We start from the raw sequence: 24,027 nt of genomic DNA, 5'->3' as shown, positions 1-24,027 counted from the left end.
GCTTTCCATTTTTGAGTCACCTTTATGTACATTTATTTTCATTCGAGCACCATAATCCTCTGAAGTGACAGGTCAGACAGTCCATCCTCCTTTTATAGAAGAGAAAACTTGAGCTTTGAGAGATTGCTCTGTTCTAAATCACAAAAGTGGCATCCAGGGCTTCTATGTCAGAAAATGTATATCAATTATTCACCAATCCTGTATTTATATGTAGGTACATGTATATATACACACACATGCATATGGCCGTCCTGGCACCTAACGTTTGTCCTAAGGGCTTTATGGCAACTGGAAAATTGTTATAGCACTATTTTGTTGTAGGGGTTGGGAATGATTGTGCAAAATCTCCTTTCCCTTTCCCTCCATAGAAAAGGGAGCAAATGTGGGACCCTGGGAGCCTTAGGCTCCAGTACAGCTGTGTTAGTGCACAACTTTGCCTAGGTAAGTTTCTTGCTAAGTCGGAACTGAAAGCTGAAAAGTGACTGTATATAAAATGAATGGGAAAGGGTAAAAACAGTTGATGAGATGTACTCAAAGTCAAACCTTTTTTTTAAAAAAATATTTATTAGATTTTTTAGGTGTGGTTGGACACATGCCTTTATTTTATTTACTTATTTTTATGTGGTGCTGAGGATAGAACTCAGAGCCTCACACGTGCTAGGCAAGCGCTCTACCGCTGAGCCACAACCCCAGCCCCCAAAGTCAAACTTTGGTGGTTTTGTTTTTGTACCTTTTTCTCCTTTTTTCCCCCCAGAAGAACAATCAACATTTGTGATTTGAAGTTCACTAGGGAATTCCGAGATCCATTTAAAGAACTAGTGCTAGTTTAAAATGGTTAAAAGGTGAGTGGGGGTGGGGGAAGAAGCAAAATCCTAGCGCAACCCATAAATCTATTTTGCATCGTCTTTCTAAGGCTTTTTAGACAGCGGGGGGGGGGGGGGGCGGCGGCAAGGAAGGGCCACCCCTCTCCTGGTGCCAAGGTGGGGTGCATCTCTCTGAAAGCACCTTACCTAAGGGAAAATCTGCCACATAACCTTTCTCTAAGCACAAGGCAAAGTTCCAACGTGGCCCTCCCTCTACAATGTCAAGACAATTCCTAGCAATGTCAAAGTCAATCCGAAGCTTCCCTCGTCCTCCAAGTCGGATAAAAGAGAAAGCAGGTGCTTGCCCGCCGGTGGGCTCCGAGAGGGCCCCGCGAAGACCCCGCGCCAAATGGGGGAAAGTTGGGCGCCACTGTTTCTCCGAGGAGGGCTCATTGATGGCAAAGAGAAGGTGGTGCTCAGAACTTGAGCATCGCGGAAATATCCTGTGGGGCTCCCATGAGCTGCGAGGAACAGGTGCCCTTCCTCCGACGTCCGGAATCGACACTGGCCGCACTTGACCGGCTGTCGCGCTGCGTCCCGGGGCGCCCCTCGCCCTTTGCGCCCCCGTCCCCCCTCCCATACCAGGGCGGAGGGAGGCGCCTGCTCATAGGTAATTATTGCCAGCGGGGCCCATGGGGAGCGGGGGTGGGCGCCGGCTGGGGCGGGCGGGAGCTGAGCGACGCGGGCATAAAGGGGCACGGCGCGGGGCCCCAGCACCAGGTTCCCGCGCAGCATGCCGGCCAGCGCCCCTCCGTGCACCCCGCGGCCTCAGCTGTTGCTGCTGCTGCTGCTGGCCCTGAGCGGCCGCTGCCTGCGCGCCGAGCCCGGCGACGGCGCGCAGACCTGGGCCCGCTTCGCGCGCCCTGCGTCTCCGGAGGCTGCAGACCTGCTCCACGACACTTTCCCCGACGGCTTCCTCTGGGCGGTGGGCAGCGCCGCCTACCAGACCGAGGGTGGCTGGAGGCAGCACGGCAAGGGCGCATCCATCTGGGACACGTTCACTCATCACTTTCCGGGGACCCTGGGCGATCCCCCGACAGCTGATCTGCCGTCGGGCGCTCCATCACCTCCCCCGCCCGCCACAGGGGACGTGGCCAGCGACGGCTACAACAACGTTTTCCGAGACACAGAGGGGCTGCGCGATCTTGGAGTCACCCATTACCGCTTCTCTATCTCGTGGGCGCGGGTGCTCCCCAATGGCAGCGCGGGAGCCCCCAATCGCGAGGGGCTACGGTACTACCGGCGCCTGCTGGAGCGGCTGCGGGAGCTGGGCGTGGAGCCCGTGGTCACCCTGTACCACTGGGACCTGCCCCAGAGCCTGCAGGACGCTTACGGCGGCTGGGCCAACCGCGCCCTGGCGGAACACTTCAGGGATTATGCCGAGCTCTGCTTCCGCCACTTCGGTGGCCAGGTCAAATACTGGATCACCATCGACAACCCCTACGTGGTGGCCTGGCACGGCTACGCCACCGGACGCCTGGCCCCAGGCGTCCGGGGCAGCCCGAGCCTTGGGTACCTGGTGGCGCACAACCTTCTTCTGGTGAGTGCGAGGGGGAGAGAGAGGGTCTGAGAGGTGCCAGAGGCACGAGGGGCGCCTGAGTCTCCAGCTCTCACACGAGGCCTCGCTTGAACTGCTTTGTGGGGTCACTCAGGATTCGCACCTCGCGAGGCAAGTGAGCAGCTTGGGCTGTCCTTGAAGGCGTGGAGTTAGGACCTGCAGGGAAGTCCTTCAGAGAGCGCGCGAGTGAGTGCCCCTTGGAGCGCATTTATCCAAAGGAAATAGGAATCAGTTTCTCCTGTAAGGAAAGAGGACTTTCTCTGGTGTTGAGGAATTCTAGAGGGAAGAGTGGCAGGGATTTCCTTGTGGCAGCAGTAGGGAGAGAAGGAGGAGGATGGATGAAAGCAACAAGTGCGTTCACAAGCCACTCAGACGGGCGGGCATTGCAGTCAGCCAGAGATCAGTGTTAATCCGTTAAAACCTTTTTTACTTGAGGCTCAAGGGCACACTGCTTCAAATGCGAAGGTGTCAAATCCGCACCTCTGGGAGGGTCGGGTTTAACCCGTGTTTGGAGATTCCTTCTGCCCTAGGGCAGAGGACAACATTCACACCAGTACCTTACTCAGTCACCAAGGGTTTGAGGACCCCTTTACACAGTCTTAAGCAAAGCTAGGCACATAAACAATACAGAACCAACTGCAGGATGGTATAGATTGTGTCTGCAACATCTGTATTTCCCCAATGCTGTCTCTAGTTGAAAGGATTCCTAACTGATGAGATTATTAGCCTGACAAAAGTAATTTTAATACCCTTGTGCAAAAGATCTCATATATTTTGACAGCAGGATATATTGATATGCCATGATAAAACTGTCTCTCAATTATTGCTTCCTCCTTTTCTGCTTAATGTTCAAATTCCTATTGGTTTGAGGGCTCATGCCAGTCCTTTCGGTACCCCTTTTGGGTGACTTGTGGATCTACTGGAAGATATATTTTTCAATTTAGAATAAAGCCACATATTATGAACAAATTCAAGATGAAGACTTTCTAAACACTTTTAATGAAAGCCATAGATAAGTGAGGCAGAACAGTACTGGGTTATTGAGTTGCTTTAGTGCTCTGAGCTGCTGGTAATGTAATAATGGGGAAATTAGATTGCATGTCTGCTTCACAACCTTGTTTGTTACCATCGGTAATGCAAGAATGTCAAATTTATTTGAGAAGTTGTGATTTTGCTGATCATATTCATACACACACACACACACACACACACACACACACATCTTCTCATAGGGTTACTTCTTAAATTTTTTCTTCTGTAAGTCCTTTTAAGGAACCAATAAGCTCTAAGCATCACCAGTTGGTGGTAGGTAGTAGAAAAACTATGGGTAGAACTGCCTCATCTTTTGAAGAAAACTTAAGCAAATGGTCAGTTCATGCCACAAACAAATAGGAGATTAGTGGACTAGCTTGGGGGGATCTGATACACCAGTCTTGTAAAATCACTATTTAATATTTAAATGATACAAGATCTATTTTTAGAGTGCATACAACAAACTATATGTACACAAAAGTAGTTGGTTGTTATTATATTGACCAAAGATCATTGCATTTATAAGATAAGGAATTGCAAGAACTCTCTGGTGTTCTGGTATTTCAAATGATTAACACATTTTAGGTTCTTGCGTCCACTCTTGACCCTGTGGTTAACTTTTCAGTTACATTTTTGAGGAATTACACAAAAAATTGCCAACACTAACCATCCGTCCTAGAAATGCAGTGGACTTTGTATTCATAAGAAATTAGTGACTGATAGACACTAGGCTTGGTTTTGCTGATGCTGCAAACACAATGTTAGTTGTTGTAAAATATTAAGTTTCCTTTCAAATTTGTTTGAGCTCGGAATTTAGGCATTTTTGTATCTCATTTAGAAGTTGCCATTATTTAGGAGGGTATCTTAAATTTGCTTTGTTGTGTGAAATTCTTTAATTCTGTTTTCAATGTTCTTTCTAGATGTGTGTAGTGGGTAGAGGGTTGGATAGTTCATTTTTTACCTTATCTGAAAAAGAGAAAACTTATTCTGCAGATTTTGGTAATAGAATATTTCTGCTGAGGCTAGATGTTGCTTTTGTGCAGAGTTAGAGACCAGGGAGCCCTTAGCATATTAATTACCATCTGGGGATCTAATGCTGGTGAAGGACAAAGCTGGCCCACCCCACCCCACACCTCTCTGTTTCCACTAATTTTCAAGTGGCTTAGGAATACTGGGGAGAATGGACAGTTGAACCCCACAGAGATTCCAGAATCCTTGTCTGATGGCCTGGAGGTTAGGAGGCAGGGCAAACAAACAGCAGGACAAATAATGGGGGACTCTTCACAGTGGAGGTCTCCATGATCCTCTCCCGGGTTCCTGGTATAGGCATGAGCCTTGACAAAACTTGTGTGTTGGGGAGGATGGGGTGGGGTGGGAGAGACACCTTCAAGAGGAATTTCTCTGCTTCTCTGGCTTAAAAATGGTCTGCTCAGCTTTTATGGCTCTTGAAATAGGGTTCTTGATGTCCTTGAAAAACCAGCATTAAGTTTTGGAGTCTAGCCCCAGGAGCACTTTTGAGATTTTGTTTTGCCCCTGGGTTTCTGAGAGGATCAAAATCAAGTTGAAGATACAAGTATCTCTAGCCCTGCCTGCCCACAGGAGATGCTTGTCAGTACTGACTGGTGTTCAGTGTAGCATGAAAGCTCCTGTCTTGGCTCATCTGTCCTGTGCAGCATGCATCTAAGCCTCTGCACATCTAAAGCCCCCCTTCTTGCCACACTTCCTCAACTTGGCTTCCAGACCCCTGCTCTCTCGTGTTTTTCTTCTTAGCTCCTTAGTGATTCCTTTTCCTTCTCTGTTGTTTCCTCCTTTTCACTTCATCTGGAAAGAGTGGAGGGTCCAGGGCTGTGTCCAGGGCATCCTGTCTAGATTTACTCTAGGGATCCCATTGTATAGTCTCTGTATCCTGACAATTCCAAATTTTGTGTCTCCAGCTGGGACTTCTCCCCTGACCTCCAAACCTGGAGAGATAACTGTCTTGTCCTCTTAGCTGTCTAATGGGTGAGTTACAAGTAACACGTTTAAAACCCAATGCCTGCTGTACCCGCCTCTGTTATGGTACTTAGCTTTTCCTGTTTGTTGGGCCCCAAATCTCAACTCTCCCCTTTCTCTCACATCTGGGTGATAGGAAGAGCCTCCTACCTGGAGCCCATGCTAATGTCCTTGCTCCCTGCAGTCCCAGTTTGTCACTGTGTGTGAACAAGACAGGTTTCTGCTTGTTAAAATCCAACCTATTCTTCAAGAACCAGCAAGCTCACTCTTTTGGCTCCATCCCTGAATGCTACCTTTCTCTTCTCTGGAATCCCACAATACATTGCTTCACTCTGGTGCCTCTTACCGCATTTCCTCTTTTATTTAACCACTAGCTGGACAGTTCCTTAAATGGGGGAGCCTTGTTCCCTTTACCTGCTTCTCCTAAAATGGTATCATGCCCTTGGTAGGTGCTCAGGGGGTGGCTTCTGGCTACTGAATAACCTTGTTTTGCCTTTATAAATTTGTGCTTCTGGGATTTTCTCTCCTTGCCAGTCTTTCTAGCCATTTTTCAGTGGAACAGGAAATACCAAATCCTATCCAGATAGAAAAACCAGTGAACATAATGATGTAGCATCTGACATTTACAGTGAATATTTAAGGTTCATCACCAAATTTATGACTCCATTGTAAAAACTTCCAATCTAAAACTATCTATATTCACTATATAGAGCATTATGAGATGTTTTCAAAATGGGGTGAGTGGTAAAGTCTCTTGGTTAGCTTTAGGCATATATGTATTTGCTATCTGGTTGAATTTTCATTCCCCAAGTAATAAGTGTAAGCAAATCATCTACTACATGTATGTTCAAATTATATATACTATGTACTTTTAGGAAGCACTTTACAAATTTTCCTCTCATTAAAATGTATGTGTTACATGGCTGGGTTCAAAGGTAATGTATTTTGTAGAACATGACTGAATGCAATCCCCACTCAATCAGAATTAGTTTAAATGTTTTCCAAAGAGCTTGACTCACTCCTCTTTGAATAGCTGATTGAAGACAATATTTTCTGAAGATTACAGACAAATCCAAGAAAAAATTTAAAATAGGAAAAGAACTAATAAAATAATGTTAAAAATCATAGCACTACTTTAACAACATCAATTATTTTGAGTTGAAGATGGAAAATGTAAACTGATAAGCATCTAAATAAGGTCAGTGTGCATTTCTCAAGTGTAAAATGAGTGAACCGTGACACCTGCATATGTAGTCAGTCACAGCTTTGCACACAGGAACTTTCTGAGTTATCTTAGTGTTTCAAAAAGATATCATTGCTCTAAACCATAATTTTATTATAATCGATTTGTGCAAAAGGTGACTTTCTTTCAGTGAAGGTTATGTTTTTTAGATATAAAGGAATTTTAGGTGTAGGAGGACATAGAACATATGTCTATTGGGAGGGTAGCAGATAAAGAGGGGGTGACTAAAAATACCTATTGTTATTAAATCCTCCAAAATGCACATCTTCTCCAAAAATGTTACAGGAAACATTGTACTTGTAACCTATATTTAAATAGAACCATAATATACATTTTATATGCTCTATTTTGTGCATATTTTATATGCACAGTGGTACAAAGTTAATCTGAAGGATATATATATCTCTTCTCCCCTTCATCTTGGATAAACCAGTTTATTGTCCAATTTGGGGACAACAACTGGCAGAGTGGATCGTTTACTCATCTGTGGCTATTTGAGGGCACAGACTACATATCATATTTATTTTCAAATTTTTAGTGTTTATGTCAGTATTTGACACAGAGGAACTATTCCATCTACTTCCAATGAATAAATAAATGTATATGCAAAATATTTTCTGCTTATTTCAATATGTCCATTTTCTTGTAAGTTAAATGCTTATAGTTTGCTTTTTCCTGCTTTATCTTGGGAGAAATTTTACAGTGAGGAAAAATAGTGAAAACGTTCCTAACTCTATGTACAAATGACCTCTGTGGATTTCCAGAGCAAGTAATATCCCATTTTCATTCAGTGGGCAGGGGAAGAGAGTAAGAGGGAGAACAGGGCCTCTATCAACTTCCTGACCTGGAAGTTGTTTCTTCACTTCCACTCAGTTCCCCTTAGCAGAACCCAGTCATGTATGCAAAGGAGTCTGGGAATTACTGTCTACTGCTGAGCCATGAACTCAGAGAATAATCCTATTATGCTGAAAGCAGATGGGAACAAATCACTCAGGACAGACAACAATCTCTACCCTGTTGCTTCCCTTCCAGGTATTGTGAGAATTAAAACCAAATCATACATGCCAATGTGTTTTGAAAAATGCAAAAAGTCCTATAAAGGTAAGTATATTAGTTAGCTTCCCATTTCTATAACAAAGTATCTATGATAAATAACTTAAAAAGAGAAAGGGTTATTTTGCCTTATAGTTTTAGAGGTTCCAGTTCATGACCTCTGACCCTATAGTTTGGGACCCTGGGAGGGCAGCACATCATGGCAGAGGTGTGTGGAGAACAAACCAGTTACCTCATCAGCCAGGAACCAAATGGGCATGAGAAAGAGACCCCGGTCCCACAGTCCCCTTTGAGGGCACATTCCCATGACCTAGGACCTCCCACAAGGTTCTACCTCCTAAAAAGTCAGCAGAATGTTCCAATAGCACCATCGTGGGGAACAATCCTTTAACACATGGACCTCTTGGGGGTACTCATCCATGCCATGGCAGTGAGATACGAATTTACCATCAATAATGATAATTATAGCAATAAATATTTAAGAAATGATCCTCTCCAGTTAGAAGAGAATCAAACAAATGCTTTAGAACTTGTAACGTCATCTAACTTCTTAGTTTGGCACCTATGGCATTCAATAGGACAGCTTCTTCTTTGAAATCACTTTAATAGCATTTGCCCAAAATTATCAAACCATGTTTAAAATAACCTAATTTTTTAAAGATGTACTACTAAGTACCTTTTTGGGACCCAGTTTGGTGTTGGAAAGACTCAAGTTTATGATTGATGTAACATAATACATGAGATAAAGAAAATAAATATTTAGTGAAATTTGTGGTCACAGTCTAAATAGATGTTATTGGTTAAACTACAGATGTCAGAATATCAGCGATGACCCACTATCATTATAGTTATTCACAAAATAAACTGAAAGCACTGAGTTATATTGGATATAATGGTTATGCAAATATTATTTCCATGTCTATATGTGCACTTTTTTAGTGGGGATAATTAAAATATTAGAGTCAGAGGGACCTGGGAAATTCCAGGCCACATTTCTCCCTGGGACAAACCCTGGTGGGGTCATCTACCTTCTGCTCTACTCTCTGCAGTAAGGCGAACTCAGCTCTTCTCAAGTTTCCAGCTTGATTTTATCTTTTGTATTGCACTGAAATCTGCTTCTGTACAGGACTCGACTCCTGGTTGTCTCTTTGCTTTCCTAATCTCAAAGAATAAAGCAAATTGCCCTTTGACAAGACAACTGCTGTGCTGTGAATGCTCATCCCCTCCAAAACTTATGTTGAGATTTAATTGCTGGTGCCATGGTAGTGAGAAGTGGAGCCTAATGGGAGGTTTTTAGGTCAGGGGACTTTGTCCTCATGAATAGATGAGGGTTGTTTCTGCGGGAGTGGGTTTGAAACTTCAGCATCCTCTCAGTCTCTCTCGTGTGCATGCTCTCTTGCTGTGTGTCCTTCCACCATGTGATTATGCAACACGAAGGCCCTCACCAGATGGAATCCTTGGACTTCCCAGACCCCAGAACTGTGAGAAATACATTTCTTTTTAAGCCATCCAGTCTATGATATTCTGTTCTAGAAACGGAAAATAGACCAAGACAACAACTTTTCTAATATTTGAAAAAGCCACTATGTTCTTCCTAAATAGTTTCCCTTTCATTAGAATGAAATTCTAAAACATGTTCACAAAAGACAGCTGGGGCTGGACATTGAGTCAGGGATATTTCTTGAGAGCTTCCTGTGGGGCAGGAAGCTGTGGAACACAATGTAACCTTTGACTAGGCCCCTCAATCATCTGACCCTTAAGGATGAGGTGGAGGAGAAGGGATGGAAAAGGGGACCTGTCTCCCCAGAGGGAAGGGCCTTGGGTTGTCTGTGGAGTCTGCCTCTGTGCCATTGTCCTTCATGAGGGCAGGTGATGGGTATAGATGACTAAGGACGAGGTGCTGGAGGTAGGCCTCCAACTCTGGACCCTGCAGAGAATACAGCTTCCTGGCTCCTGAGCTGTAGTTACAGGCTCTTTGTTTTAGGGAGACGGCTTTAAAGTCCCAGTGGGGGAAGGGCTGGTGGAGGCAGTGCCCACTGGATCAAGGCCCTTGCAGAGCCATTGGGGGGGGGTCCTCATTCCCTCCCTTAACCCTTCTTCTCTTTGGATTCCTCATCCCATGATCCTCTCCTTTCAACCCCTTCCTCTCTTCAAGTGTCCCAAATTCCTTCATGGTGTCCTGTGTCCATTTGCCACCCCTGGCCTTCCTGACAGATTTTGTAGAGGTGGGGGGGGATGGTGGTAAGGGTCTTTCACGCTGGTATCAGGTACCTTCTCCCTGAAATTAAGTCAAACACAAGTTACTGCATTTGTATTCTACTAAAAGGACACTGGTCTGCACGAGAGAGACAGCTTCCTCCCGTGTTCCTAACGCCGGCTGCTTAGGAAGCCCTAATGTGGGTGGCCTTTTCGCTCCTTCTTGTCTGGGGTTGCATTTCCAAGTCTCTGTGAACTGAGAGAGAAGAACAGCCTTCACTCTGATTCTGCTGGTTTGCCTCTCCCTCTAGAAGGGGAGTGGGTATTGACTGTGGCTGGGAGTGTAGGGTGGCAAATCTCACGTTGCTGCCCAAAAAATGGGGAGATAAGGTAAGACCTCTGTCACCATGTCACAGATTAGTGAGGGAGAGATAATCATCAAATAATTGCAATCGAATGTATAAGTGCCTCAGTTTTGAGGGACAGGAAGAGTGGGGGACTGTTGGGGAAAACTGTTCAGATGAGATCAGAGGCTGACAGGCTTTTTCTGCAGAAGACTAAGTTTCAGGTTTTATGGGTCATGTAGCGTCTGTTGCAACTTCTCAGTCTGTTGCACCAAGAGAACAGCCATAAGCAATATGTTAATGAATGGACACATGCTGGGTTACAATAAAGTTTTATTTATAAAACTAGGGTGTGGGCCTTTGTGCTGGGCTAGACATGTCAGACACACAAAGTACAAAGCACATTCTGTAGTTCTATGAAATAGCCCTTCTGAAGTCAGGGCAGGTGAAACAATTTGACAAATCACAAAACAGGATGCAGTACTTCGGAAGCCCTGGTAGAAAAGGACAAAAGGATGACAAAAGAGGTCTGGGAATTTCCAATGCCTCTTTTAACATTGCTGTGTAGAGCAAAGAGGTGCCCCAGATGTACAGTCGACTTGAGTGATGACATTGCTTGCTCTAGACACCGAGTCATTTTCACGCTGTCCAAGATTGCATTAAACAGTTTTGGCTGTCACCTCATGGCTGGCTCAGAGGAGTTTGTCATCAGCTAAAACCTCTCAGGCTTTCCCCTCTCGTGCACATTACTGTTAGGCCAGCCGCCTCCTGTCATCTTTCATAGGCAGCTTAGTTTTGAACTTTTAGTCTTATTACATTTCATTCAGAGAAAGTTTGCCACAGGTGGTGGGTTATTCTTAAGGATTGGAAATAATCTATATGTTGTAAAATGATCTGTTTAAAGAACAGTGTTACACTTGTCCAGTGCAAAACTAAATGATTATTGAAAGGTGGACATTTGGTTTTCTACAAGTTGCACATGGTATATTGTTAAGAGAAAAACAAATCAGTTGTGTTATGCTTTTTCCATATCTCTGCTATATAAGTAAGTAACATACACTTTGCAGTCCTTTTTATCTTATCTCCCAGGAACTTTGCCTGCCATGCAGGTCCAAGAATGGGTTTTATAGTTCTTCCTTCTTCTCCTCCCAAATAAGGTACTACCCTTTAATTGTAGTTCACACATTTTATTGAAGTGGTTTATTAGTTTCCCCTCAGAGATCTCAAGCTGGGAGGAAGGAGCCATGTTTATCTTACTTTCCAATATACCCAGAACCTCACAGGGCCTGGAGAGAGGAGCTGTGCACATATTTGCTATGTGAAGGAAAGCATGCTCTGCTTCTGCCTACACCCATACAGTGTGAAAGGAGAATTTGGGTTATTTTTGGATGGTGGGATTACAGGTTATTTTTTCCTTTCTGATTATCTAGATTTTCAATTTTCTGTAGGTGATACGTGTCACTGGTGTAATAGAGAAACACCAAGTACTATTTCTGAGGAAAGACAGCAGATTGGACTCACCCATCAACTTTGTTCCCTGTTGAAGCCTCATTAAATTCAACTGAAGAAAGACACACACACACACACACACACACACACACACAGAGATCTGGAGTGAGCAGAATAACAATATTTTGGAAATTGAAGGGCAGATGGACAAATGTTTATGGAGTTGATTTAGCAGACCTGGAAAGCTGACCACTAAACTGGTAGTAGGAGAAGCCAACAGACAATCTGATGATTGCAGAACCTTCAAAGGGCTGAAAGAAGCAAATCCAGTTACTCTGGAATTGGGGGTAAAGGGAATGATTGGCTAAAATGAGGAGAAATAGTTGAAAGCTGTTTAAGAAACAATACATTTCTAGGTCTATAAAACCAGTCTTCATTGTTGGACATTTGCCCCTCCTTGTTCAAGGAGGGAAATGGGGAGTTAATATTTGCAGAGTATCACATGAAAGGTGTCTGGACTATGGAACATCAAGCACACTTGGGGCATGAGTGAGTACCACACTGACACAGATACAGAAAACACACGCAACTAGAGCTGGGTCCATCCCAGTACTTTCCTCTCCAGGTTCTCAGAATGCTGAGTTTGCTTTTACTCTGAGGCAGGGACGACTGGAAGACCCATTCCCAGGTAGTCTGATGAGCTCATGAGGAAAGTCCACAGATGCCAATCTTAGAAGTTCCACAATAAATGGTCAAGGTAGTGCACTGTACAGCACAGCTCAAGTCAACAAACCACATCCATGTGCTCACACCTTTCAATTAGGATTTTGTTTCTCATCTCTTAAACATGAGTAGACAATCAAGAATAAACAGACATCTGAAGAAAGCCTTTCACATGAAAGACTGAGACCCACTCAAATAAACAGGAGGGAAGAAAGCCACTTAGAGAAAATGGATTAGGCAGGGAGGGGGGAAAAAGACTATAGTAACAACAGTAAGCCCCAACTTACACTAATCTTGAAGAGATCAGAGAAGATATTGCATCTAGAAAATGGGGATGGTGTAATATCAAATATTCAAGGGATGAAAAAGGAATATTTTGAAATTAAATACATTATAGCAGAAATGAAAGTTTTAGTAGAAAGTTTGGAAAATGAAGTTTATGAATCTCCCTTAGAGTAGAACAAGAAGGTAAAGAGATGGAAAATAGTAGAAAAATGTAAGATAATCAATGGAGCAGTCAAAGATGTAGCATTCAAATAACAGGAGTTACAGAAAGGAAGCAAGCAGTGTTGTACCAGTGACCCCTACTGAAAATGTCACTCAGTGTCTACACCTTTGTACAATTGCCTCCCATGTGAACTGAGGGCTTGACTATGTGACTTGCTTTGGCCAATGGGATAGTAGGCAAGTAAAAAGTGGATAAGTCTGTGCACATTGGAATTTTTCCTGTTGGGTCACTCCCTCTTAAAAGCCAGCTTTGATACTTGGGCTCTGTTGTGGTTTCCATTGTTCTAGTTTACTTTTAATTTACTCGAGGTTTCTCTTTTGAGAGTGGCCATAAGCCAAGATAGTCACTCTTTAGGAGAGTCCTGATGAGTGGAGGAGTTCAGGGGAGTTAGGTTCAGGTGTATACGTCATGTCCATCAAGACACAATGAGGAGGTGAAATCAGAACATGAAACTGAAAAAATGTATTATTCATAGGTCCCAGAGAGGTAAGGGCACCAACTGAAGGCTGATGAAAAATCTCCTGGTGATGGGGAGCTCAACCAGTGGATGGGTAGGAGAGGAAGAGGGAAGATGGGAAAGGGAGAGAGGACCTGTGGGACTGTGCTTTCATGAAGGTTCACTGGTGTCATTCCTTAGGCTTTCCTGTGGGGTTGTGGCTATGCTGGTTTAAAGAAAATAAATGCAAAGGAGGACATGATTTACATGATTCTAAGTGTTGATCATTAAGTGGTCTGGTAAGGGGATGTTTTGGAATTTGGGTCAGTGGGGTGAGGAACAAACAAGATAAATCACAGTCAATCATACAGAGAAGTTTTAATGAGGCCAAAGGTGACAGGGCATGACAGGGTTTCAAACAACGACATCAGACCTGAAAGTGGATGTCAAAGCAGAAACTTAACCATATTAAACAAACTTATGGCAGGCACTCTTACTGAAAGATGAGAGGTCGTGTGGACGGAGACATTGGGGAATCAAAGGGCATCTTGGTCATGCTAACTGAATCCTAACCGAATTAACCACATGAATGACTTCTGCTATACAGCACAGAGCAGAACTACCCCAAAAGGCCCAGTTAGCCCACAGAATGAAGAGAAAAAATAAACACTAAACTGGGGAGGAGGTTTCAGTATTTCACAGCAATAAGTAACTGAAATAAAAATAAAGGAAATGGTGAAGTAATAAAAAAAATTTCTTAGACCCAGAGGATGTGAAATTTCATATCAAATGCGAAGAACTGAGGCAATTTCTGTGGTAAACAAGGTTCTTTTGCCCAGGGACCTGGTCACCTCTTTCATCAGTGTTATGAGATGAGAAAATTGGCTAAGTCTGGGGAAATGAGCAAGGGATCATGACTTCTTAAAAATTTAAAAATTTTTAATTTTTAGTTGTAGATGGACACAATACCTTCACTTTTTTTTAAAAGAGAGAGAGAGAGAGAGAGAGAGAGAGAGAGAGTATTTCAACACTTATTTTTTTAGTTCTCGGCAGACACAACATCTTTGTTTGTATGTGGTGCTGAGGATTGAACCCGGGCCGCATGCATGCCAGGCGAGCGCGCTACCGCTTGAGCCACATCCCTAGCCCACAATACCTTCACTTTTATTTGTTTATTTTTGTGTGGTACCAGGGATCGAACCCAGTACCTCACACATGCTAGGCAAGAGCTCTACCACTGAGCCACAACTCTGGCCCTGGGTCATGACTTTTTATTGAGCCATTCTTTATTAAGCATCTTTACAACTCCCTGGCTTCTAGAACTTCAGCATGACTCCTGACCTGCTCTCTATTACTTCAGGGTCTTAGCATCTCTATGCATGCCCAGCCCAGCCCAGCCCAGCCCAGCCCAGCCCTGACTCCCTCTCCTACCACCAACCTGGCCTAGAGAAGAGCACCACCACTGAATTTCTTAGAAGAGCTGGTGTCCCTGACAGGTGTGTTCCTGATGGCTTTAGTGAATGGTGTGTGGCCTTACTTGGGACTCCCACAAAAAACTACCCTCTGGAGAGTTATTTGGCTCACATAATATATGGGTTCCAGAAGATCTATATTTCTTAGTTTTGTCCTTCCTGTACCAGTGTTCAGGGCCAGGTTTTCAGATACTTCCATCTACTCAACATTGGTCATCACTTTCTCCGGGCATATCTGAGCCATCCTAGCAGCAAGTTTACCCCATCCCCTGGGTCCTTGGTCAGAGCTTTAAAACATATTTTTGGAAAAAGTGCCCCTAGTCAATGGATTATTTCTTGTCCTGTCTTATATTCTAGTTCCTTGATAAAGGACTCTCAAATTTCGATCTCAGTGGTCAGGTTTCTTGTAAAACTTGCTAAATCATGAAGCTACTTGGGTATATAATTTCTTTCCTCCTTGTTCAGACATGGCTCTCTCCAAGTAGGTTATACTGGAATTCAATCTTAGTGATCTGTCAGCTCCTAGGAGCGTGCGGCACCTGTTGTGTTTTAGGAGTGAGACCTTTTTAGCATAGGAAAGTGCAATCTCTTACTAGGGATGTGTGGACTACTTCTGTAAGCTCTAAGGATGCCAAGGAGTCTGAAGAGCCAGCTTCCTCAGGTGTGACCACATCTCAAGTTTCAGAATCCCAGATTTTCCTGGTCAGCCTTCTGGCCTCAGCATGAAAGGCTGCTGTGGCTGAAAATCTAAGCATCCCTGGGTCGCTGCAACTTTATTGGGTCTCAAGTCTGCTGCTAACCTCTGTCTCCTTCTCCATTGCAGTAGATAAGGACTTCTCTGTGAGCTACCAATGGGATATTCTTGCTCTCATATCGATCCTTTAACTACTTGATAATGGCCTTCAGTTTTTCATTCCCTCTCCATAGGATTGCAATATAATATAAAAAGCAGTCAGTGCCCCTTTCCTTCTGGGCACTGGAATGCCTGAATCATTGTACCTAAGCAATGGCATGCCTCTCCACCAGAACACTTCCCCGGGTTACCCCAGGTGAGATAATCAGTAACTGGGACACTGTTTGTGCTGGGAGACTCTCTGTCCCTTACATGTTACTCAGAATGGCATACTCTTTGTCTTCTAGGAAATGAGTGAGTTGGTTCTCAAAGCCCAGTTGTGTTAGTTTGGGTCTTCTAAGAAGTAAATGTCAAGACAGGATTAGATGTGCAAGAAATTTACTGGGGAACCAACTATAAAAAATAAAAGGGAAGGAGCCAGAGAAGGTAAGGGAGCCTTGAGAATGAGGCATATCTGGCCTCTGTGAAGGAGAAGGGCAGGAAGGAGGGAGGACTGGGTAGGAGGATCTCAGGTGGTAGCACAGGTCTAAGAAAGATCTGGCCAGCTCAGTGAGGAGTCCTTGAGCCAACACTGTCCACAGGAGGAGTCCACATCTTGCCGCAGTGGGACTCCATTAGTATCCCTGCCATGTTCTCATATGAGAACAGCCTATGAGAAACACGGCCTCAGGACCAACTGTGGTAGGGTTCCAAAGGGGTAGCACCTGGTGCCATCAGTGGACTGTGCTCCTAATAGCCATTATTATAGCTATTTTCATGGCTATTGTGAAGAACAGTGAGGAATGCCGTACAGAAGGGAATGAAAATTATTTCCATCTAGAACCTAATAGTTGTCCAAACCATCAACCATTTATGACTGTAGAATAAGGAAATTTCCAGATATTCAAAGTCTCATAAGAAAAAAAAAAAACTTTCCACGAATCCATGCTCAGGAAGCCGTGGGAGAATAACTTCCACATGAGCTATGAAGACAAGAAGAAAGAGTACATAGGAAAAAACAAAACAGAGGTCTAACTCAGGAACCACGAAGTGTGGACCCAGGAGGTTGGCAGTGCAATACAAGTAACAGCGACTAGTGCAGAGGAGAAGATTCCAGAATGTGGCCTCCAGGAAAACTATTGAGGCTGATGTGACCTCTCTGCAGTCTGTGCAGAGAGTCTACTGGAAATTGTGGGAAGAATGATCTGCAAAGAAAACCAAGCAAATGAAAAAGCAATGGAACTATTAACATTAAGGAAAAAAATTAAGAAAATAGAGTATTTGTTACTGTATTATTACACCCATCTGTGAATAATAATCACATTGGCAGAATAATGTCAGCATTGAATGTTAGTTAAACTAAAAACTGTTGTATAGCTAATGTGGCTGTACAAGAGAGCTAAATCCTCCTGTGCTGTAACAGGAAGTCAATGGAGTTATTTCAGTATGGGAGTTATTAGGTGTGTAAATTCCATAGTAAAGGTCGTGAATCACAAATGATTTTACCCATAGGGAGGGTAACTGGAGAGAGATGAGAAGGGAGGACAGAGAACTATAATTATTCTTGTAAGTTGTATTCAATCTTTTAAAACACTAATATGTGTTGCTTTCATAAAATAAAAAAAATAGGCATTTTAGCATCACTTTAAAAATTATTTTTGCTAGTTATAACACATTTATAGCATTCCAGACTATAGAGATCTTTTTTGAGTCAGGCTTTGGAGAATTTCCATGTTTTCAGAGTAATGCCTTCTGAGTTTCTCTCTCTTTCTCTCTCTCTCTCTATTTGGTACTGGGGATAGAACCACTGAGACAGGTGCTTAACCACTGAGACACATCCACAGCCCTTTTCTTCTTCTTTTTTTTTTTTTTGTATTTTATTTAGGGATAAGGCCTTATCAAATTGTTCAGGGCCTCACTGAGTTGCTGTGGCTGGCTTTGAACTTGCAATTCTCCTGTTTCAGCCTCTCAAGTCACTGGGATTTCAGGCATGCGCCATTGCAGCTGGCTCTGTCTCTGTCTCTTTGATTATAAAAAGTTATAAAGAAATAGGGTTATGAGTAAACTCATATTGTTAGTTACTTTCTTTGAAGTGGATCTGTCTCATTAATCAGTGTTTCACTATGTGTCAGTGTTTGGCACTTAGAAAGCAACAACAAATTTTTGTTTAACCAGTGAATACTCTTAAAATACAGTTTTTCAGATAGCACCAGTACTATCTTATGTATGCTCCATTTTCTTCTTTTGGGCTCGAAGAATTTCACTGGGAGGCTTTATTGGTTTTGAAAATAATTCCTCACAGAGATATGATTATTGTGTTCCAGATAAGCTATATAATACTGTAAAAATTATTTGAGGCTAGTTTGGTAGACTGAGTCTACGAGTCTATATTGTCTCCTAGTTATCTTCTCTTCTTTCATACTTAGGCAGTTTTATTAACCATTACATGATACTTTATTCATGGGTCTATTGTTTCTGCAAACTATATTTCCTTCCCTTTAAAACTGAGATTTTTCATCTTTCATATAAATGTTATCAATTATTGATCAAATATTATCAATTGTTGTACCTATTATGCAACTAACATATTGTATGTGATTTATAATCGTGGATTTTATTTCATACAGATACAGTTCTACTGAGGAAGTTCATAGGAACATGTGGGTTGGCATGTTGACCAATTCATGATCTTTCAGGAGGGCTGCTACCTAGGATAATGATGCTGAGCAGGGCAAATAGGTCTTCTGCTTTGGTGAAATGGGCCAGGGGTAGGAAAAACTGGCCTTTGATGAATCTGGGTCCCAACTAGTCACCACAGCAGACCATTATCAGATGTGGTCCTGCTAGATTCTCTGAGCTTTCAAATGAAGCTAGAAATTCAAGATCTTAGGTAAAATTTCCTGATTTTCAAAGGGAATGGCAGAGATGCAGCGCCTCATCTTTATGAATTATTAAATTTCAGAAAAATCATAGTATTTAGGATCGTGATGGTGATTACTAGAAGAAACAGCTAAATGTGACTGTTGGGAGCAGGAGTCGGGGGCTGGGAGGTAGGGAAGAGGTTCACTGTTTCTCGTGATAAGCCTTTGGTATTACTTGATTTTAAGCTGCATGAATGAACTTAATTAAAAGTAATTAAAAATACCACTGAATAAGCTTTAGAGGATCTGAAGTGTTTTTGTGTGTTTTTATAGGGCAGGTAAGTTTATTGAGAGGCTCAGAGAATATAGCTTTCTTGGGGCTGCCAAGTGGTAGAGCTGGGACAGAACCCAGGTTTTCTGAGCCACTAGTCCAAGGGTTCAGTCCAGGACTCCATACTGCCCCAGTCCAGCACCAGCTTCTTAAGGGGTGCACTCCCCAATATCTACGCCCTCCTTGTGCACATCAGCACCTGAAATGGAGGAGAATGTCAGTCCTGACTTGTCCCTAACCTTCTCTAACATCTGAGAGGCTCACCATGACCCGTTTTTAAAAATCCACTGACCAAGATACACCTGTTTCAGTTCCTAACTGCTATATAGTACCCTCAGGAGGAGGGGCTTTCAATAACCATTTTATGTAGCTTACAGTTGTGGGTCAGGATTACGGAAGGGCTCAGCTGGGCAGTTTTCCTGTGGTCTGCAGTCATCTGAAGCTTCTACCACATTGGGCATCCAGGACCCGTCACCCACCGATGGGCACTTGATGCTGGCTGTTGACCACAGCGCCTTTGTTGGCTTCATTAACATGGTGTCGTCAGCGGGAGAGGTCATCTGGAATGCCCAGGAAATGGGATCTTTTATTATATGGTTTAGAAACTACTTCCCACAGGAAGACTTGGCCAATTTCCCTCAGCAAAGAGTATTTCCTTCCTCTGAATCGAATCACCATCGCAGTTCCTAAAAATCCATCTTATGGCACTTTTGCTTTCAATCTTGCTCCATAATTGTTGTGTGTACCTGGGCTCTGGGCCCCCACGATGCCCTGCATAATAACCATTGAATAAATATTTGCTGAACTAAACAATGATTCCATGATAACTCAAATAGCAGTCCTGACACAAAAATGCATGTCCACTCTGATCCCTTTTCCTTTTCCTTCCCAATTCTCATGTTTAAAAAAGGAAAGAAACCCAGGGCTGTCTTATGAGGAGTCACAGTATAGATAATGCGGCTGTCTCCTGTGTTTACTGCTACTCTGTGAGAAAGAAAAGGCACAGAGGATAAGTGAAACACCATGTCATTTACAATTTGATTAAAAACCTTCTCCTTTTTCCTTTTATGTTTAAGCTCTGCAATTTTAATATCTCCCTTTTGTCAGAGGGGAAGATGGATCAAGCAGCTGTTATCAATGTAGTTCCTTGATTATCCTTCCAGCCACACCAGGGTCTTGCTGTTGTGCCTTGGGGTCTTTATTTTTTTGACTCCTTTCTGCTAGAATGTTCTCCCACCTCACCTACTCCTCCTAGCCACAGAATCCTTAAGTGTATGCTCCCAAGCCACTTTCTAAAAACAGGCAACCCTGTACCACCCCCATTTAAAACTATTCTCCAAGTGACCCAGCCTGACATGCAGCAGAGAAGGCCCCTTCCTGGGGCCTCTGGGAGACAGGAAGGCACCACAGTACAGGTCTGGCACATGAAATGTATGAAGCAGATTTTCTCCACTTTGATTTTTTTTAAGCTTCTGAATGGAAGTACCAATAAGAGAAATATTTTATAAAAAAACAAAAACAATCAAAACCCATCTGGCAGAATAGTGGCTACCCAAAAGGTAATGTGAGATTGCTTATGAAATCCCCAGACAGAAGCTAATTCTTTGGGTTTAATAACTGTAGGGCCAAGAGGTTTATATAGTGTTCATTAACACCTCTGGAGGAACACTTATAAACGAATCTGGTCAAAGCCCAAGGAGACTAGCTGTTTTTTTTTTTTTTTTATAAAGAATAATCTTTGGAGATTATTTCTGATCACAAAGGGAGACTGTAAGGACATTTTTTCCTAGATTTGGAAATGGGGCAGAAGGATTATTGGTGTCAGAGCTGAGGCCTCGGAGCAGGTCTGCCTGGTCAATCCCAGTCCCTGATACTGATTCTCTTGGGCTGCAGAAGGGAGTGTACCTTTGTACAATTTGCTTGTGGATAACAGCGATGATAAGGATGCTTGCCCAATAGGAACATACATGGATTTTTAAAAAGATTAAAACCACAGTGTATTTAATAAAAGGGAAAAATAAAGACTCTGGTGAGCATCGCTGGGAAAAATAAAATCGCACCTCCTCTCTTTGGCCCACCTTTATCTCATACTGTATTTTTTTTTTTTAAGAAAAAACACCTGTTGTCTCCCAACATTCTTTACAAATTACATTGTAATGCCTGTTGGCTTTCAGTCCTGCTAAAATGGAAGCTCCATAGGGGCAGAGGTTTTTGATCTGATTTGTCATGTTGTATCCCAAAGCGCTAAAATGTGCCCGGCCCATAGTATGTGCTTCATAAATCCTTCTGGAATGGAAATATACCTAGGCATATAGGACAGTGACTTTCAAACTTTTTTGACCTTGATCCACAGTCAGAAGAGTAAATGACGTATTTTTTTTGCCGGGGGTGGGGTGGGGTGGGTACTGGGTATTGAATTCAGGGTCACCCAACCACTGAGCCACATCCTCAGCCCTATTTTGTATTTTATTTAGAGACAGGGTCTCACTGAGTTGCTTAGTGCCTCACCATTGCTGAGGCTAGCTTTGAACTCATGATCCTCCTGTTTCAGCCTCCAGAGCCCCTGGGTTTACTGAGCCCGGCTGGTAAATGACATCTTGAAATATAATTGAAACTAAAGGTTCATGAAACAATACTTACCTTATTTAGAAGCCATGCCTTCTGATACTTTCTGATGTCTTCTATTTCAGTTTTCAAAATGATTGAGGCTACCCATGGATTGACTTCACCACCTGTAGAATGAAAAACTTTGACGTAAGACCCTGAAGATTCTGCTACCACAAATAAGCAAATGGGAAATGAAAGTGTGTGTCGGGGGAAGGGCAGGCAGATTACTTTTTACTGACCACTACTCCAGAGAGCATGTTGCATTCTCCACCCATTGATGTAGAAATACATTCACATGTCATTTTTTTTTCCCTTGGGTTAAAAGTGTTCTCTGCTGCCAGGGGAACTGAGTTATTTCAAAAGCAAAGCACTCTAAATGATCCTGCAAACTGATAAATGATCATCGTAAAGAGAATGGGTTGACATCTGCTGTTGATAATTCAAAGCAGGAGAATTAGGTGAGGAGGCAGAGGGAGAGCATTTAGAAGGGAAAGGTGACTGTTATGGAAGGAAAACACTTGAACCAGTTTTGTTGAAATTGGAGAGTAGCTGTTTCATGAGGGTATTATAGAATTACGTGGGCGATTATAGTAATAGATGTTTACCAGAAAGATCTGATTTGAAAGATGAACTCCAGGATGCTTTTGCTGACTTGTAAATACATCACTTATCTCAGTTCTTTATCTTCTTGTCTCCTTTCCTCATTGAGCCTTGTGCCTCCCTACCCTTCCTTCACTGTTCTCACTGTTATTAGAAAAACAGAGACAGGAACCCAGGAACTGGAACGCCTTATGTCTCAAATAATAATATTGTTATTAGTGGGCTAGATGGATTATGGCCACCAGCTGGGATATTTTAACAACCTAACGTCAGTGATTTGGAAGGATTTTTGTAGCAGCATGATTTAGTATTAAATAGAATGATTTCACTGATGTTGATTAGTTCTGTACATATAAATTAATGAGGCAAAAACCTAAGCTCAGATTTATTAGTGTAGTTTCCTAATGTGAGTTATGAAATTATTTTTATTTCCTTTGAAGGAAGCTTTTATTTAAAAACAAATGAATAAGGCCTTTTATGTAATCTACTTTGAAAAAACCCAGACAAAATATCGTAAGTAACAAAACTCCAAAATCACAACATGATTTGAAGAACTAGACCTTGGCCTTTATCATGCCTGGTTGTTAGAGCACAGCTTTCCCTGAGGTGCCTGTAGAAGCTCAAGGTTGGGGATAAGTGTATTAAGAAACCCTGCATTTGCATTTGACCAACTCAAACTAATTCTAGTCCCAGGAAGAAAAGTGACTTTATAAGAAGGATATGGAATTCAGAAAGAGCTCCAGGGACCCTAGGCTTTAGGAGCTGGGCTTGCAAGTAGTTACTTCATTAAGGACTTTGCCCCTAACACACACAAGCACACCCACACATTTGTGCCTAGGTCAGTTGGGCTACTTGCATCCCACCACAGAAGGTCTTTTTCCATGTCAGCACTCTGGATTTACCTCCTCTCCAGATGTAGTAGAGCTGCTGGCCTTTTTTTCTAGCAGAAAAATCTCAGGGAAGCTACGTTGTTGGTCTGGCTGGAGTCCTTCAACTTGAAGTCGGAGAAGAGAAAAAAGTGGATTTTTAATTATTTTATTATTATTTTAATTTTAATTTTCACAGCTTTTCTGTGAAACCAAGGAATCACAGTAAACATTTTTGGAGAATAGGTATCATACTTTATTCATGTTCAGTGGGTCTCTAGAACCTAGTATGAGAGTAGTACATAGTAGATGCTTAATAAACCAGTTTTTGAATTACAGACTTTAAAAATGGGTTAAAGGGATAAATTTTACATTGGGGATATTTTACCACAGTTAAAAAAAAATCTAATATCCATCTTACTGTCCATTTCTCAAAACTAGCATATGCCATAATGTCTTGTGATTTCTAGAGATCTAATCCCAAAGTTAGTTCTTTGAGGACAGAATAATAAGGGGTTTTAGCAGTCATATGTAGCAGATTTCACCTTGCAGATCTTAACAAAGATTTGAAATAAAATGTTACAGTATGGAACATAACCATGTTCTGGGGGCTAGGTGGAAATATCTGAATATTGAGAGCACACATCTTTTGGATGTGTATTGAGGAACACTGGAAGTCAGTTTTTCTATTTGTGTTAGAATGCTGTAACTAATGGCACACAGCTAAACCTGGAATTGTTGTTCATTTCTGTATTCCCAGCACTATGTGTCTGACATATAGTAAGGGTTGAATAATGCTTGTTGAATAAATGATTAAATTCCTTGGCATGGGAGCTAAACCATCTATCAAATTAGTCACCTTTAAAAGTCAACAAAGATTTTTGAGCCTGTGGATCCAGCCAGAGAGTGACAGAAACTTCACTTTTCAGGCTAACTCATGTATTAGTTTAGCTTTGAATCATACCTAAGCTGTCATCTTCAACAGTTTCTTTTTATTGCCTCAATTTAGTCTCACCGTCTACTGTAGGCTGATTAAATTCAAGCCTCGGGTTAGTCATCTC

The 24,027-nt window shown here is 42.6% G+C and overlaps 1 protein-coding gene across 1 annotated transcript in view; it reads left to right on the top strand.

The window, feature by feature from the left end:
* The first annotated feature begins 1,596 nt into the window (after window positions 1–1,596).
* The window catches only part of Kl (klotho), a 43,358-nt gene continuing 20,927 nt past the window's right edge, over window positions 1,597–24,027 (top strand). The window contains exon 1 of the mRNA XM_027928996.2: window positions 1,597–2,403. Within this exon, the coding sequence (XP_027784797.2) occupies window positions 1,597–2,403 (807 nt within the window). The remainder of the gene's footprint in view (window positions 2,404–24,027) is intronic.

Source organism: Marmota flaviventris, chromosome 4 (assembly GCF_047511675.1).
Source record: "Marmota flaviventris isolate mMarFla1 chromosome 4, mMarFla1.hap1, whole genome shotgun sequence".
In the NCBI taxonomy this organism is placed as follows: Eukaryota; Metazoa; Chordata; class Mammalia; order Rodentia; family Sciuridae; genus Marmota; species Marmota flaviventris.
Note: the sequence above shows the minus strand (reverse complement) of the source record. Positions and strands in the feature narration are given on the sequence as shown.